At 38.0% G+C, this 15,855-nt stretch overlaps 1 protein-coding gene across 1 annotated transcript in view; it reads right to left on the minus strand.

Annotated features, from left to right (window-relative positions):
• Positions 1-15,855, minus strand: part of ATP8A1 (ATPase phospholipid transporting 8A1) — a 309,537-nt gene that overhangs the window by 184,150 nt on the left and 109,532 nt on the right. Inside the window, 2 exon segments of the mRNA XM_042781818.1 lie at positions 8,335-8,404; positions 11,218-11,267. Of these exon segments, the coding sequence (XP_042637752.1) occupies positions 8,335-8,404; positions 11,218-11,267 (120 nt within the window).

Below are 15,855 nucleotides of genomic sequence, written 5' to 3' on the forward strand. Positions count from 1 at the left end.
TTTTTGAATTATCTTCAGTAAAGATCTTACTTGCATGTGATATTAATGATATTGTTCAATAATTTCCACATTCTGTGGGATCACCTTCCTCTGGAATGGGTACAAACATGGCCAGGTAGCTGTCTTCCACATCTCTTGGCATAACCGAGTGCGTGCCTCCAGTGGCACATCTGTTTGTTGAAATATCTCAATGGGTATTCCATTAATTCCTGGAGCCTTGTTCTTTGCCAATTAATTCCTTCATTGCAGCTTTGACTTCTTCCTTCAATACCACTGGTTTTACATTATATGCTACCTCCTGAAATGGATGAACATCAACCAGTTCTTTTTGGTATAGTGACTCTGTGTATTCTTTCCATCTTCTTTTGATGTTTCCTGCATCATTTAATATTTTGCCCATAGAATCTTTCAATATTGCAACTCAAGTCAAATTTTTTCTTCATTTCTTTCAGTTTGAGAAATGCCAAGTGTGTTCTTCCCTTTTGGTTTCCTAACTCCAGGTCTTTGCACATTTCTTTATAATAATTGGCTTTGTCTTCTCGAGCTGCTCTTTGAAATCTTCGATTTAGCTGTTTTATCTTGTCATTTTCTTCCATTTGCTTTAGCTACTCTCTGCTCAAGGGCAAGTTTCAGAGTCTCTTCTGTCATCCATTTTGGTCTTCTCTTCTTTTCTCGTCATTCAAAAGAAGGTGTTGCTAATTCACCTTTTAGAATGAAGTTCAAAGGTTACTTCCTCAAAAAGCCTTTCCTAAACTTCCAAACTATGACACCTTATACTTTTCCTTCTAGGCTCTTACCATTTTATCATTAAATAGGTTGTGAGATTCCTTGTTTACCATATGCCTTTCACACCACAATGTAAATTCCACAAATTGGGCCAGGGCTGCCCTAGTCACTACTCTGTCCTCACCACCCACATGTCCTGCATGTATTAAAAACAAAACAAAAAACCTCACTGTCACTGAGTTGGTCTGGACTCACAGTAACACTACAGGGCAGATGGGAACTTCCCCACAGGATTTTCAAGGTTGTAAACTTTATGGTAGCACATCTCCAGGTCTTTCCTCTCAGGGAGATGCTGGTGGGTTCAAATCGTCAGCCTTTCAGTGGCATGCAATAAATATTAGTTAAATTTGCAAAACTTGAAGCAATTCTCAATAATCTTGAAATTTGACGTGTATGGAATATCATATTATACAATGCTGCCAAATAAATCAGACTACTCAGGAAAATGCAAGTTAACAATGTTGTTGTTGTTGTTAAGTGCCGTCGAGTCGTTTCCGACTCATAGCGACCCCATGCACAGCAGAACGAAACACTGCCCGATCCCGCACCAGCCCCACAATCCCTGCTATACTCGAGCCCATCATCGCAGCCACCATATCAATCCATCTCGTTGAAGGCCTCCCCCTCTTTCGTCGACCCTCCACCCTACCAAGCATGACATCCTTCTCCAGGGAATGGTCCCTTCTTACAACATGACCAAAATAGGTGAGACGAAGTCTAGCCGGGCTGTAGGGAACTAAAGCGTTCTCCCCAACTGCAGCCCCGAGCCTGATTTCAGGCAGGTTTATATAGCTTAGGACTGCAAGCAGGCAAGCAAGCATGTTACAGAAGCAAGATAAATTGTCAGGTTATTGTTTAGGGAAGATTAATGGTAGCTTACTATTTTGAGGAAGATTGGTGGTCAGCTTATTATCAGAATGGAAACACATAATCCGGAGTGAGGGTCCTCAATTCTGAGAATTTCTGCTGGCAGGATGTGGGCCTCTAACTCTGGGAATTACTATTAACAGAGCTCTCAGGGAAAGGAAGGGGTGAGTGGGTTCTCAGGGATGTTTGGTTCAGATAGCTACTGGGCTCTCTGAGAAGGATAGGGAGAAGTAGAAATGCTGTTATGCTGGAGTGCATGTGAAATGGACTTTGCTGCAAGATGGAGTTTTAACAAGTCATTACAAAATAGAATCATTTACTTCAAAATCTGACCTTGTTGTCAGGTTGAACAATAAGGTAAGACTGTCCTGCTGTATCAAGTTTGGGTCCCCGTGAACTGGCATACTTTCTAAAAACATTGTTAGGTGCTGTCGAGTCGGGTCCAACTCAAAGTGATCTGACACACTCAGAACAAAAACACTGCCTAGTCCTGCCCCATGCTCACAGTAACAGCTGTATTTGAGGCTGTTGTTGCAGCCATTGCGTCAGCCTACATTGTTGAACATCTTCCTCTTTTTCCCTGACCTATTTCAACAAGCATAATGTCCTTCTCTAGGGACAGATTCCTCTGTGATAACATGTCCAAAGTAAGTGAGATGAAGTCTCGCCATGCTCACTTCTGCGGAACATTCTGGCTGTACTTCTTGAAAACCAGGTTTGTTTTTTCTTCTGGTAGTCCAGGTATATTCAATATTCTTCACCAACATCATAATTCAAAGGCATGAATTTTTTGGTCATCCTTATTCATTGTCCAGCTTTCATATGCATATGAGGCAACCAAAAATACCATGGCTTGGGTATGGCAGCTAAACATAAACATACCCATATTTAAATACAGACAAACATTGCTGAGTTTCTATATGCCATCCAGATTTATCTATACTTTCCCTCTGATACAGTAGTGAACTGCTAAAAATAATGAATTTCATATGTAGTTTTCTTTATATATGGCACAGAAGTATATTAAAAATACACCTTATTTGAAATTTTCATATAATCCTTGATTCACTTTAAGGTCCCTAAAGCAGTAAATTTATTAGTCAAGTTTCTAGTTTTTCCTTCGGTATGTAAGTTTTAGGGTAGGAATTATATTTTGCTTGAACAAACTAAGTTTTTGTTTCTGTACACCCACTCCTCAGTTATTGGCATGGTCAAGTTCCAAAAACCAGGACATTATGCAAAAATGGGAGATGAGCACATCATTACAGAACTGCTGCCAAACCACTGAAAATCAAGGCCCAGCCAAGCTGACACATAACTTTAACCATTACAGCCAGTGTTACTCTTGTCTTGTACCTCGGCACCTGGTACTGTCAGATCTATGTTGTTAAAGCACAAAATAATCAGATTTTTTTTTTATTATTGTCAAAAATATGAAATATCAGATCATGAGATAATTGGTAAGTGAGGACAAGGTGCATATATAACTCTTCCTAAAGTGGCTATTATTATTAATATAAATTTTGTACTTCTCCTTTTTTTCATTTAAAAATTAATAAAGCAAAACATTCTTTTTGTAGAGTATCTGGAAAAAGGCAGTAAAAATCATCCAGAATCACAAATACACACAGTCACCATTTCTTTTAATTATTATAAAAATATATATATCACATTTGGTAAGGTAACATTCTTCACATGTGCAATTTAGCACAGTCACTATATTTAAGATGAACTCTTCAGTACAATCTTCCAATTGGAGCTCTGGTGGTGCAGTGCCTAAGACATCTGATTGCTAACCAGAAGGTGCGCAGTTCAAACTCACCAGCCACTCTGCAGAAGGAAGACTGGGGAATCTACTTCTGTAAAGATTTACCGCCTTGGAAACCCGAAAAGGGTCACTATGAGTTGTAATTGACTCAATGGCAGTGAGTTTGGTTTTGGTTTATCTTCCAAGTCACTAATACCTCATAGCCCTTCAACTGTGTCTAATCTAGAGATTATTCCATTCACTGATTTTTTTCCCTCAATATATTAATGGTTTTAATTTATCTCACACATATCCCCATTTTTGTTTGCTACCTTCTTATTGTTTCATAATAGTTGTAATTTCCTTATCATGCTGTGCTGTAAACACCTTCTTATTCAACTAGTCTAAACGATGGATTTAAACCGGGATTAATTCATGTTCCAGTTGGTTATATTACTATTTATCTTATTATGTTTCTTGGTATTTCCTTGTATGTCTCCAAGTTTTGCTCTTGGTCTCTCTTCTTTGCACACAGGCCAATCTAATGTTTTACAGTTGCTTCTCCTCTGCCTCCTGTGCAGAACCTGGTCTTCAATGGTTGTAAGAGGAACACTAAGGGTATTGCTAATCCAATCACTAAGCCAGTGGGGAAACTCCATCACTGTCTTAAACTTCAAAGCATGGAGGCTGGCTCCTGTCTGTATTTTACATAAAGTAATATTTGTTCCCACTGCCCCCAGAGAAGCCAAATTCCAAGCCATGCTCCTGATTGTGAACTCAGAGCTGGGAACTTCCACTTCACCCAGCACAAGACTTCAGTTCAATGTGCTTCTTTAATTTTCTATTACTGTTTTAGTCTACAAAATGAAAACCTTAATCCAGTGTTTGAGCCTGGTTTTATCTATTTTCTCTTTCTCCTATACCCATTATTATCATGGTATTGGAAGAAGAGGAGATAAAAATCATGAACATATGTGAGCTTGACTAGAAATTATTGCTGTTTACTTGTTAACTGTCATTTTTTAACTTTTCTGTTGCACTGTCACTATTGATTATTTACCTCCTCAAGGAATGAACAGGCTCCCCAGATTCTCCTACTAATTTCAATCTTCATTTCTGGATCTTTTACTTTCCAATTTAAGGCCAATTCCCATTTCTTGTAATATTTTCTTTATGCAAGATACTATTCAATGCCCTGCTTTTAGTTTTCGGCTATACATGTTAAGTCCCAAATGTGTATTTGTACCCCAAATTCCTTCTGCCATGAAATCCAGATCTCTCTGCCTTGATGGCTCAGAAGTAGCTACCAACTCTCTGTCTTGGGAAGTGACAGCACCATCACTCAGTCAGCCAAGTAGGAATCTGATAATGATCCTTGATAATCTTTTCTCTCATCAGTCATATGTAATCAATTTGTTTTTGTTAGTTGCCATCGAGATGATCTTCGACTTACAGTGACCCAATATGACACAGCAAAACTTCCCCCAAGGGTTTTCTAGGGGTAAACTTCATGGGAGCAATCGCCAGGTGTCTTCCCCCACAAAGCTGATTCAAATTGCCAACCTTTCAGTTAGGAATGAGCACCTAACTACTGTGAATTGTTGTTGTTGTTAGGTGCCATCGAGTCAGCTCTAACTCATAGCGACCCTACATACCACAGAACGAAACATTGCCCAATCTTGTGCCAGCCTCACAATCCTTGCTATACGTGAGCCCATTGTTGCAGCCACCCTGACAATCCATCTCATTGAGGGCCTTCTCCATTTTTGCTGACCCTCCACTTCACCAAGCAGGATATTCTTCTCCAGGGAAGATTCCCTTCTGATAAAAGGACCAAAGTAGGTGAGATGAAGTCTCACCATTCCTGCTTCAAAGGAACATTCTGGCTGTACTTCTTTCAGGTACATTTGATTGTTCTTCTGGAGGTCCATGGTACTTTCAGCATTCCTCATCAACATCACAACTCAAAAGCATCAAGTCTTCTTCAGTCTTCCTTATTCACTGTCCAGATTTCACATGCATATGAGGTGACTGAATATACCATGGCTTGGGTTAGGCACATCTTAGCCTTCAAAGAGATATCTTTGCTCTTCATCACTTTAAAGAGGTCTTTTGCATCAGATCTTCCCAGTGCAGTATGTCATCTGATGTCTTGACTGCTGTTTCCATTAGTGTTGATTGTGGAAACAAGTATGAAATCTTTGGCAACTTCAATCTTTTCTCCATTTATCATGATGTTGCTTATTGTTCCACTTGTGGGGATTTTTGCTTTCTTTATGTTGATGTGTGATCCATATTGCAGACTGTAGTCTTTAATCTTCATCAGTAAAAGCTTCAAATCATCCTCACTTTCAGCAAGCAAGGTTGTGTTGTATGCATATTGTAGATTATTGAGTCTTCCTCCAATCCTGATGCCACATTCTTCTTCACAGAGTCCAGCTTCTCAGATTATTTGCTCAGTGTACAGACTGAATAAATATGGTGAAAAGATACTACTCTGACACATTCTCTTCCTGATTTTAAACCATGCAGTGTCCTCTTTTTCTGTTTGAATGACAGCCTCCTGGTCTGTGTACAGGTTCCTCATGAGCACAATTAAGTGTTCTGGAATTCCCATTCTTCTCAATGTTATTCATAATTTGTTATGATCCACAGAATTGAATATTGTGAATTACTAAATGCTAAATCTCTCTCCTATTAGTCTTCTTTGTAACCGCTTGGGTGCGGATCCTTATTGATTCTTGTCTGGACGATAGCCGGTAGCTTCAATCGGTAGCTCTGTATGCTTCTCTTTGCAGTCCCTAACTAGGAAGAAGGAAGAGGCCGTCCACTTCTGAAAGAATTGGCCAGGGAAAACCTTATGAATAGCAAAGAAACACTGTTTGGTACATTACCGCGCAACTTTAGGAATAGTCCGTTTAGGCTAAAAGGCTCTCAAAATAGGACTGGGAAAGAGCTGCAACATCTGAGTAAACCCACCCTTACTCATACGGTGGCTGTGATGATGGGCTCAAGTATAGCAGGGATTGTGGGGCTGGCGCAGGATCGGGCAGTGTTTCGTTCTGCTGTGCATGGGGTCGCTATGAGTCAGAAACGACTCGACGGCACTTAACAACAACAACAATCATCTTCCTAAATGGCATTAGAATAATTAGGAAAGTACAAGTTCTTTAGCATGGGGGGGGGTAAGAAAAAAAAAAAAAAGCATGATCCAAGTCATGTCTCCAAGTCTCTGCCATTCCCTGCCAAAGTCCCAGTAGTTCTCACACATTCTATGCTGCTTTACATATGTATGACCTTTTACTAGTTAACCACATTTCATAGGCAATGTGTGTGTGTATGTGTATGTAATCAATGCAAAAAGCAAGTTAATACATGAGAACCATTTCTGTGATTACACAAAAAAGGAGGTTCAGCGTTTTAATTCTTTGTTCAATGCCTCAAACTACTCAAAATTTCCAGGTAGAATACTACTCAAAACTTTAAGAGGAAAAATGTCAGTTGAGTGTAGTAAATTGGATACATAACAGCCATTTAAAGTGGGAGGTCTTAAATGTTCTTTTTATTCTCCTATTGTTAAATGTTACAGTTTACAAAAATAAATTCCTTTTTATGACAATGTTTTAGAAAATGTATTCTCATTGTCAGATGATATTTGTATCTTGATATTGCATCTGCATGTTCTCATTACATATATTTCCCTGACTAGACTTAAGCTCATGACAAGGGTTTTACTTATCTTCTGATCTCCAGAACTCAGTTTAAAGTCTGGTAGATAAAATGTACACAATAAATTTTAGACATTTGAATCAATGAGAAGATAAAACCAAAGAAATTCTAAAACTAAATTCATCATACAACCTGAAATAATTCTGCCAAAATGCTTTAAAACCAAGTCGGTCAAAAACTGCATTTCAATACTTTTAAAGCAAGGGATTCAAAAGCATCCTCAGCAGGAATTTAAATAACTGCTTTGGTCTTTTTTTTTTTTTTTTTTTTAAATGAATTTCCAAGTTTATATTTGATAAAGCAAGGGTAATGACTATATTTAAAATCAGAAAGTTCATAAAGCAGGTATCTACAAAAGATAATTCAAAAAGGAAAAGTACTGACCTATCTTAGTAACAATAGAAGGGCCTGGTCAATAAATGTCTCATTTTCCCATGAGTGTAAACATATTTTAAATAGGAAAATTCATTTAGAATGTCATGGTACTATTTCTGCCAGTGTTGGTACTGTTAGTTGCCAATGGTTGATTTCAACTCATGGTGACCCTGTGTGCAAAGCACAGTGGCTCCAGATGGCTTTCAAGGTTGTGAAAGGAAGGAGATCACCAGGCCTGTCTTTCAAGGTGCCGCTGGCTGGGTCTGAAATGCCAACTGTCTGGCTAGTAGTCACCCATATATTCTACTTAGGGACTCTTTATTTCTGTCAACATAGTCTGCCAATATCCCAAAGCCAACCAACAATAAAAAATTCAGTTATAATGAAAACACTGCAAGACAAATAATAATCACTACATGAAGAAATTAGAACAGTAATTTGATCCCACTTTTCCCCCTCTTTTTAATGGTCTTTAAAAAATTGGTTTCAAAGTGGTGTGGATCACCACTCTCTAATTTAATTTTTAAAATTTACTGTATTTAAAATTTCTCTAATATTATATATATAATATTAACTTTGAATATTATGTATCAATAACTGAATTATGAAATTTACCTAGGCTAAACTTTTTCAAAGCACCCAATTTACCCAGAAGGAATTCACCATTTCACCAGTAGAGGCTGAGCCCTATTACTATAAAACACCAACAAAAGCGGGTGTCAGCAAGTTCTTGCTAAACATCTGTGTTACATTTCCATAGCAGAATACCTAACAAACATATTATAAGCCATCATAAATCAAAACTGTAAAAGGCAAAAATAAAAACTTACAGCTCCTTTGCAGTAAAGTCGTAACTTCCCGGATGGAGTGCGAACAATCACTGACATTCTTTTTCTAGCGCTGAAAGAAAGCAGTTTTCCATAATGTGTCATCATACTGAGAAAGTGCACATGTATGCTTGTCATATCTCACATATTTTAATACTCACAATGAAAAAATAAATCTGACCAAATTATCCCTCCACATAAACAAACTATCCCTCCACATAAACAAACTATCTCCCGGGTATACAGTTGGGTACCTTTGAAAGTTACATTATATTTTTTAAGGCAGGAGGGTACCATCTACTACCCTGGAGGAGTAATTTACAGAATGGCTCCCTAAAAACCTGCAAGGATTAATTATCCATCAGGGTAGAGGAGAGTTCTATCAATGTTCAGGTTTGCAAAATACATAAGCTGGTTTCTTCAGAGATAAATTGAATTCACTGCTTTTATTAAAAACAAAAATTATAATCAACTTTAAGTACAAATCTAATCACACATAAAGGCAAAACTAATTTTTTAAAAAGAACTTAAGCATGTGCAACTATTGTTTTTCAGAAATTACTAGCAAACTATTAAACCAAAAAAACCAAACTCACTGCCATCGAATCATCACTGACTGATAGCGACCCCTCCTTGGGTTTCCAAGGCAGTATCACTATGGAAGTAGATTACCCAGTCTTCTTTCTGAGGCATGGCTGGTGGGTTTGAACCGACAGCCTGCTGCTTAGCAAACACCTAAGCACTACGCTACCAGAGCTCCCAGCAAACCATCAGCATCACAAAAATTTAATTTATACCAGCAAAGTTAAGCTAATAAGCACAAAGATTTTAACACTAGTAATAGAACCTGTTTAAATATGTAACATCTTTCAATGTACTAGCAAAGCAGCAGCAAATAACACTGACAAGAAATGGAACCCAAACCAAAAACCAAACCCACTGCCATCAAGTCAATTCCAACTCACAGCAACCATATGGGACAGAGTAGAACTGCCCCCCCCCCAGGGTTTCCAAGACTGTAAATCTTTACAGAAGAAGACTGCCTCATTGTTCTCCCATGGGGTGGTTAGTGGGTTCGAACTGCCAACCTTCTGGTTAGCAGTCAAATGGTTTAACCACTGTGCCACCAGAGCACCTTAGAACTAGAACACACAGGGCATCATTCAGAACCAAATGTGTATAAGCATTCTCCCCAGAACTGTGGGAATAAAGGGACTTTTCAAACATCTGTGTTTATGTTTTAACTTAAAACTTCCTGCTGCTAAGGAACTGAGATGAGCCCCCCACACAGCAGCAGTCAGATATGCTAGTGTAGCCTACAGCCAGGAGTTTCTTGCACAGGGATCTAGAAATATTTAAGTTCCTTCTTCCTCCATCCATGTTCTTGTTGTTATGTGCCGTCGAGTTGGACCCGACTCATAGCGACCCCTCCTTGGGTTTCCGAGGCAGTATCACTACGGAAGTAGATTGCCCAACCTGGAGCTCTGGCAGCGTAATGCCTAAGGCACTTGACTGCTAACCTCTATCTATACTCCCTATTATTAATCTTCCCTTGGGCCTTTCAAGGCATATAAGCAAAGAAAGTAGTGTGTAAATTCTAAGTTGGACAGACCTCATGACTTTTTTTGTTAGCCACTGGCATGTGATCACTCCCAATCAGGACAGCATCCAAAGTTAGCACAGAAAAGGAAATACCTCTCCTAGCCAGTATACATATTTGTCTTAAGAAAGGTCAAGAGAAAGGGTGGATACTTACTTAACTGAGCAAAAGCATTACTTCCTGGTTATGGCCTTGGTATTTTTAAGTGTGCTATAAGTGGTGATGTGTTCTTTAAAGACTCTTTTGCTTATAGCCAAAGCTAACCTGTCCAAGATCATAGGTAACCTGAGAAACTACACAATAATGCAGGAATAAAAAGCCAAAAACTCAGAGATATCACTGATTATAACTAAAGGACTCTGATTTGACCTTAAGAAATAAAGTCAGTAGAATCATCATTTTGTTTTCTGTTTTTTCCTACTAGATGGCAACAGGTCTTATACCTGATGTTGTTGTTAAATCAACTGAGTGAGCGGATTTAGCTTCATAGTGACCCCATGTGACAGAAAAGAACTGCCCTACAGGGTTTTCGTTTTCGAAGCTGTAGTCTTTATGGGAGCAGATTGCCAGTTTTTCCCCATGGGCCCTCTGGGTAGGTTTTAACCACCAATCTTTTGGTTAACAGTCAAGTGTTTAACCATCAGGGCAGCTCTTATACCTAAGAGAGACATGGATATGGTATCCAAAATCCCAAATACCATTAGAAATAATAAGCACATAATTAGAACTGTGGATTTATGACTCTGATTCATCTTCACTTGGTGTCTCTAATTAGGTATATCAGAAGGATCTCTGGTGGTGCAGCAGTTAAAGTATTCGGCTGCTAACTAAAAGTTCAGTGGCTCAATTCATCAGCTGCTCTGCAGAAGAAATATTCACAAATGTTTCCACAAATATTTATAGCCTTGGAAACCTTATAAGGTAATTCTACTCTGTCCTATAGGGTGATTATGAGTTGGAATCTACTCAGTGGCACTGAGTTTGGTTTGGTTTGAAGTATAACAGTATTTCCAGGTATCTAGCCATAAGACTTCTGGTCCTATAGCCTAAAGCTGTGATGCAGACAGTTATAGTGAAAAAAAAAATTTTTAAACTGCCTCCTTCAGTAATGCAATACTCTGAAGAATACAGATATACCAATTAAAAAATATAGTGAAGATTTTAATTTAACATTTTGTTTAAATAAATTTGATGAAATTAAAACAATGTATAGTTTCTAGTTATTTAAATGGGAAAAATATATCGAAATTTAAGTTATGCATACAAATCACCAAGTAGATGTTTACCTGGTGAATTCCAGGACATTCAGCAATTCATATCTTTCTTCCTGCCCCAGCTATGAAAGAAAAGGAGAATATGATTACAAAACATTGGAAAGATCTTAGGCCTCTTGGAAATAAACCCTAGCCATGAAGTTTTAGTGTAGAAAATGTCAATACTAACATTTTCATACAAGTTTCCCTTCTGAAATTTTCCCTACATCATCGTTAATTGAACTTCCGTGCCAAGATGGAAGACTGAACATATCTATCCAATTCCTGTCCCTTATAAACCTCAACAGAATTACAAGAAGCCAATTAAAAACAAAGAAACCCACAATTTTGAGATAAACAGGAAAAGAGACTACAACAACATCAACTGGAAGCTGGAAAACATATCACTGAGTTGTAATAGCAGAACCAAGAAAACCAAATCCTATACATGCTCGTTAGCTACTGTGGAGTTGATTCTGACTCACAGAGACCCCACACATACAATGTTTTTAAGGCTGTGACTTGGCTTTCCAGGCGCCTTTGAGTGGGTTTGAATTGCCAACCTTCAGGATAGTAGTCAGGTGTTCATGGGAAAAAAGCTGAGAACTGAGTCACTTTGCATCTCATAATCATTAAATGGCTTAAGGAAGTGAGTTCTAGATAGCTCTGGAACTGTGGAGTAAAAGAAAGGCTAAAATAGGGAGGAGTGAGTAAGAACTACCTGAGAAGTCACTCTCAGCATTGACTCCTCCTGCACACTGGCTGAAGACCACAAGTTTTGCTCTATAAAGTGTAAAACAGGATTTTTTTGCCTAGAAGTTGACAGGTACAGCTGAGAATACTGACATGGTGAGTATAACCATAATGACTGCTGGGCCCCAATCCCACCTCAGATCCATATATTGTGGCAACAGACCTTTCTCGGCACAACTGGAAGACTGCTCTCTAGGGAATCCAACTAGCTCAAAGAGAAGACCTAAAAGTACAGACACCAGGCATTCCCAAGTAATCAATCCCATGCAGACCACCCTACAGTGAAGCTCAGCGTCGGCAAAGACCTTCTTAGACTCAGAAATTCCATACTTTCAAGTTTAGCTTTCAAGTTCCCCACCCTAAAACACAAGACAACCAAGGATTAACAGATATCCAAGAGGAGTGATATCCTGAACATGGAAGATACTCAAACTGCTAAAAGCAACATGAAGGAAAGACAATTCAAGAAGAAAACTTTAAAATTCATCATTATTCTTCTTACAGGGAGGATATAAGTAAGACATTCATGAAACATGAACAGGACATTATAAAGAACAAAAAAGCTATTGAAAATCAAAACACATCAAAGTAGAAATGAAAAAAGCAACAAAAGGCTAAAAAATTAAAGCTGAGGAAAACTTCCAAAAGAACAGCAAAAAGTCAACATGAAAAGCAGAAAGATAAAGGATTAGTCTAAGAATTCTAGAAAGAAAGAGAAGAGAAAACAGAGAAGGAAAATGGTTGGAGTAATTCAAGAATATTCTCTGGAACTGAAGGACATCAATTACCAAACTATAAGGGTCTACCAGGTACTCAGCACAATGGGTGAAAATACTTTCACTATGGCAGGCATACCTTCATGAAATTTCAGAACTCTAAGGGCACAGATGATCCTATAAACTTTAAGGGAGGAGAAAACAAACACACAAAAAAACCACATCACAGTGAATCTTGAATCACAATGGCTTCTGACTTCTCAAAGGTAATACGAGAAGCACAAAGACAGTTGTGCAATATTACCAAAAGTTTTACGGAAAAAAAAATTCCAACCTGGAATTCAATATTCAGTCCAATTATCAATAAGCCCAACAATCAAGTATAATGGTAGAATAAAAATATGTTTAGATTTGAAAAGAACAATAAAAAAATCACTTGCCATGTACTCTAAAGAATGGATTCTACAAAAACAAGAGCGTAAACTACAAACAATGAAATACAGGAAACAGAACATAGGAGAAAGCTAAAGAAATTGCCCAGAGGGATGTAAAGCTATTCCAAGATGTTAACTGTGAATCAGACTAGGAGTCAACCATTCCACATTAAAGCACTGGATTCAGGGTTAGCATGGTTGAAGGTTATCACTACTATCCCCATGCTCAGTTGGTTCAGACCACCGTGATCTATAGGATTTTCACAGATTGATCTTTCAGAAGTAGATCATTTAGGCCTTCCGCCCTAATATGTAGTAGTCTGGAATATTCCCTGGAACCTGTTCAGCACCAGGGCAGCACGCAGCTTCCACTGACAATTAGGTTGTGGCTATTCATGACATGCATTGTCTGGAAATAGAACTTCAGTCTCTCACATGGAAGGTAAGAATTTTACCACTGAACTATGATGCTGAACTGGTTTCAGTAGTGCTTCCAGACTAAAATGGACTAAGCAGAAAAGCATGGCTACCTACTTCTAAAAATCAGTCACTGAAAATCTTATGGATAACAATGGTCTGATCTGTAACTAATCATGGGGATGGCATGGCACCTGGCAGCATGGAGTCCTCGTGAGTTGGGGGCTGACTCAATGGCAACTAACAACAACAATAATCACTTCCATGTTCTCTGCTACTCAAGAAATTCTCAACTTCTTAACCTGATGAAACTCCTGGAAAACGTGTTCCATTAAAACAAGGTGTGCACTCAAGAAGATAGGAGATTAGAAACCGAAGTACAAAAAGGAGAAAGTCAAAAGGAATTCCAAGTGCCATAGAAGCAGGCCTTAGAAATGAACCAGCCAGACAGAGGAGAATGGAGGACTTCAAAAGGATATCTCAAGGAAGAAATTACAAACTGCTAAGATCATCTGGTGTAATTTTTCGGAAAAAAAGTTATGAGAGTAATTAGTAATAGATATAAAGAAAATTAAGCAATTAAAACAAAACAAGGCAATTAATTTTAGGAAATGGAATTTTAAAAAAAGCAAATAGTTATTGAACATGTCAATGTTCAGCTGTGAACACTTGCATAAGGCACAATAATATACTCACTAAATATTTTTAATAAGGCATAATTTAAATTCAGTAAGATGCATTAATATTAAGTGTACAATACAATAAAATTCGTATCATTTTACAAATGTATATGTTGTGTAACCACCACCATAAATCAAGATAGAGAACATTTCCCTCACGCATGAGTTTCCCTGGGCCTTTTTCAATCATTCTCCATCCCCATCTCTGAGGCCACCACAGTTCTGAATTGTATCACCATAAATCAGTTTTTCCTTTTTTCAAACTGCATGTAAATGAAATGAAAAAGTATGCTCTCTTTTGTGTCTAGCTTTTTTTCTCTCTTAATTTTAATTTTCTTTTCCAGTGGAAATATACACAGCAAAACATACACCAATTCAAGAATTTCTACATGTACAGTTCAGTGACACTAATTACATTCTTCAAGATGTATAACCATTCTCACTGTCCTTTTCTAAATTACTCCATCACTGTTAACCTAAACTCACTGCTCCCTAAGCTTCTTATTTAACCTTTCCAGTTGCCATTGTTAATTTGATCACATGGAGATTATTCTTGAAAGGAGCCCATTTTTTTTTTTCTTTTACTAATTAAGTTAAATTATTATTTTTTCTTTCAAGATGACTTCAGGGGATAGTTTTGGTTTAAGGTTTAAAGATTACTTCAGGAAAGTAGTTTTTTTTCCAGGGAAGCATGTGTAATCCCGATTCAATTGCTTTTGGAAAACCTGGATATCAAGAAAATTTGAAATTCTGTTCCACATTGTTTTCCCACTTCTCTATAGAATCTTTGATCAAAATGTTCAATAATGGTAGCCTGTGTCTGGCTTCTTTGCTTAATAAAATGTTTCTGAGATTCACCTGTGCTGTTGATGAATCAACAGTTCATTCCTTTTCATTGTTTAGATATTTCATCATTCAACAATTCATGCACAAATTGTTCAGTGACACCGGTTAAAATCCCTGTAATGTGTCAGCACTCTCACCATCTCACTCCCGCCTGCACCATTTATATCCACTCGATTTCCTGGGCCCTCCTCACCTTCTGCTTTCCTTTTCTGTAAATGTTGGCCCCCTGGTCTTGTAAGTTGATTATTTAAAGCAGCACATTCCTCATGAGTCTTACTGTTTATTTTATAGGCCAATCTATTATTTGGCTGAAAGGTGACTTCTGAGAGTGGCTTCACTTCAAGGTGAGAAGGGTATTTCACAGCAACAGTCTTGGGGTTCTTATAGTCTCTCAGTTTTTTAAGTCTGGTCCTTTATAGCAATTTGAATTCAGTCCTACATTTTCCTCCCATTCTCACTGGCACCTTCTATTGTGACTCTGGTCAGAATGGTTGGTGGTGATAGTTGGGTACTATCTAGTTCTTCTGGTCTTTGGTTAGAATAGGCTGTGGTTTGTGTGGGCCATTAGTCCTGTGGACTAATTTTTCCTTGAGTCTTTGGTTTCCTTCAATCTCCTTTGCTCCACATGGGAAGAAACCACTAGTTATATATTAGATGGCTACTCACAAGCTTCTAAGACCTCAGACACTACTCATCAAACTAGGACATACAATATTATCTTTATGAACTAACCTTACCAGTTGACCTAGTTGTGCCATGAGACTATGGTCCTAAGCCTTCAAACCCAGTAAATCAATCCTATAAGGTGTTTGGGTATGTCTAGGA

The sequence above is a fragment of the Orycteropus afer genome, unplaced genomic scaffold (assembly GCF_000298275.1).
Source record: "Orycteropus afer afer isolate SDZICR_OR568_19922 unplaced genomic scaffold, OryAfe1.0 scaffold00176, whole genome shotgun sequence".
Classification (NCBI taxonomy): Eukaryota; Metazoa; Chordata; class Mammalia; order Tubulidentata; family Orycteropodidae; genus Orycteropus; species Orycteropus afer.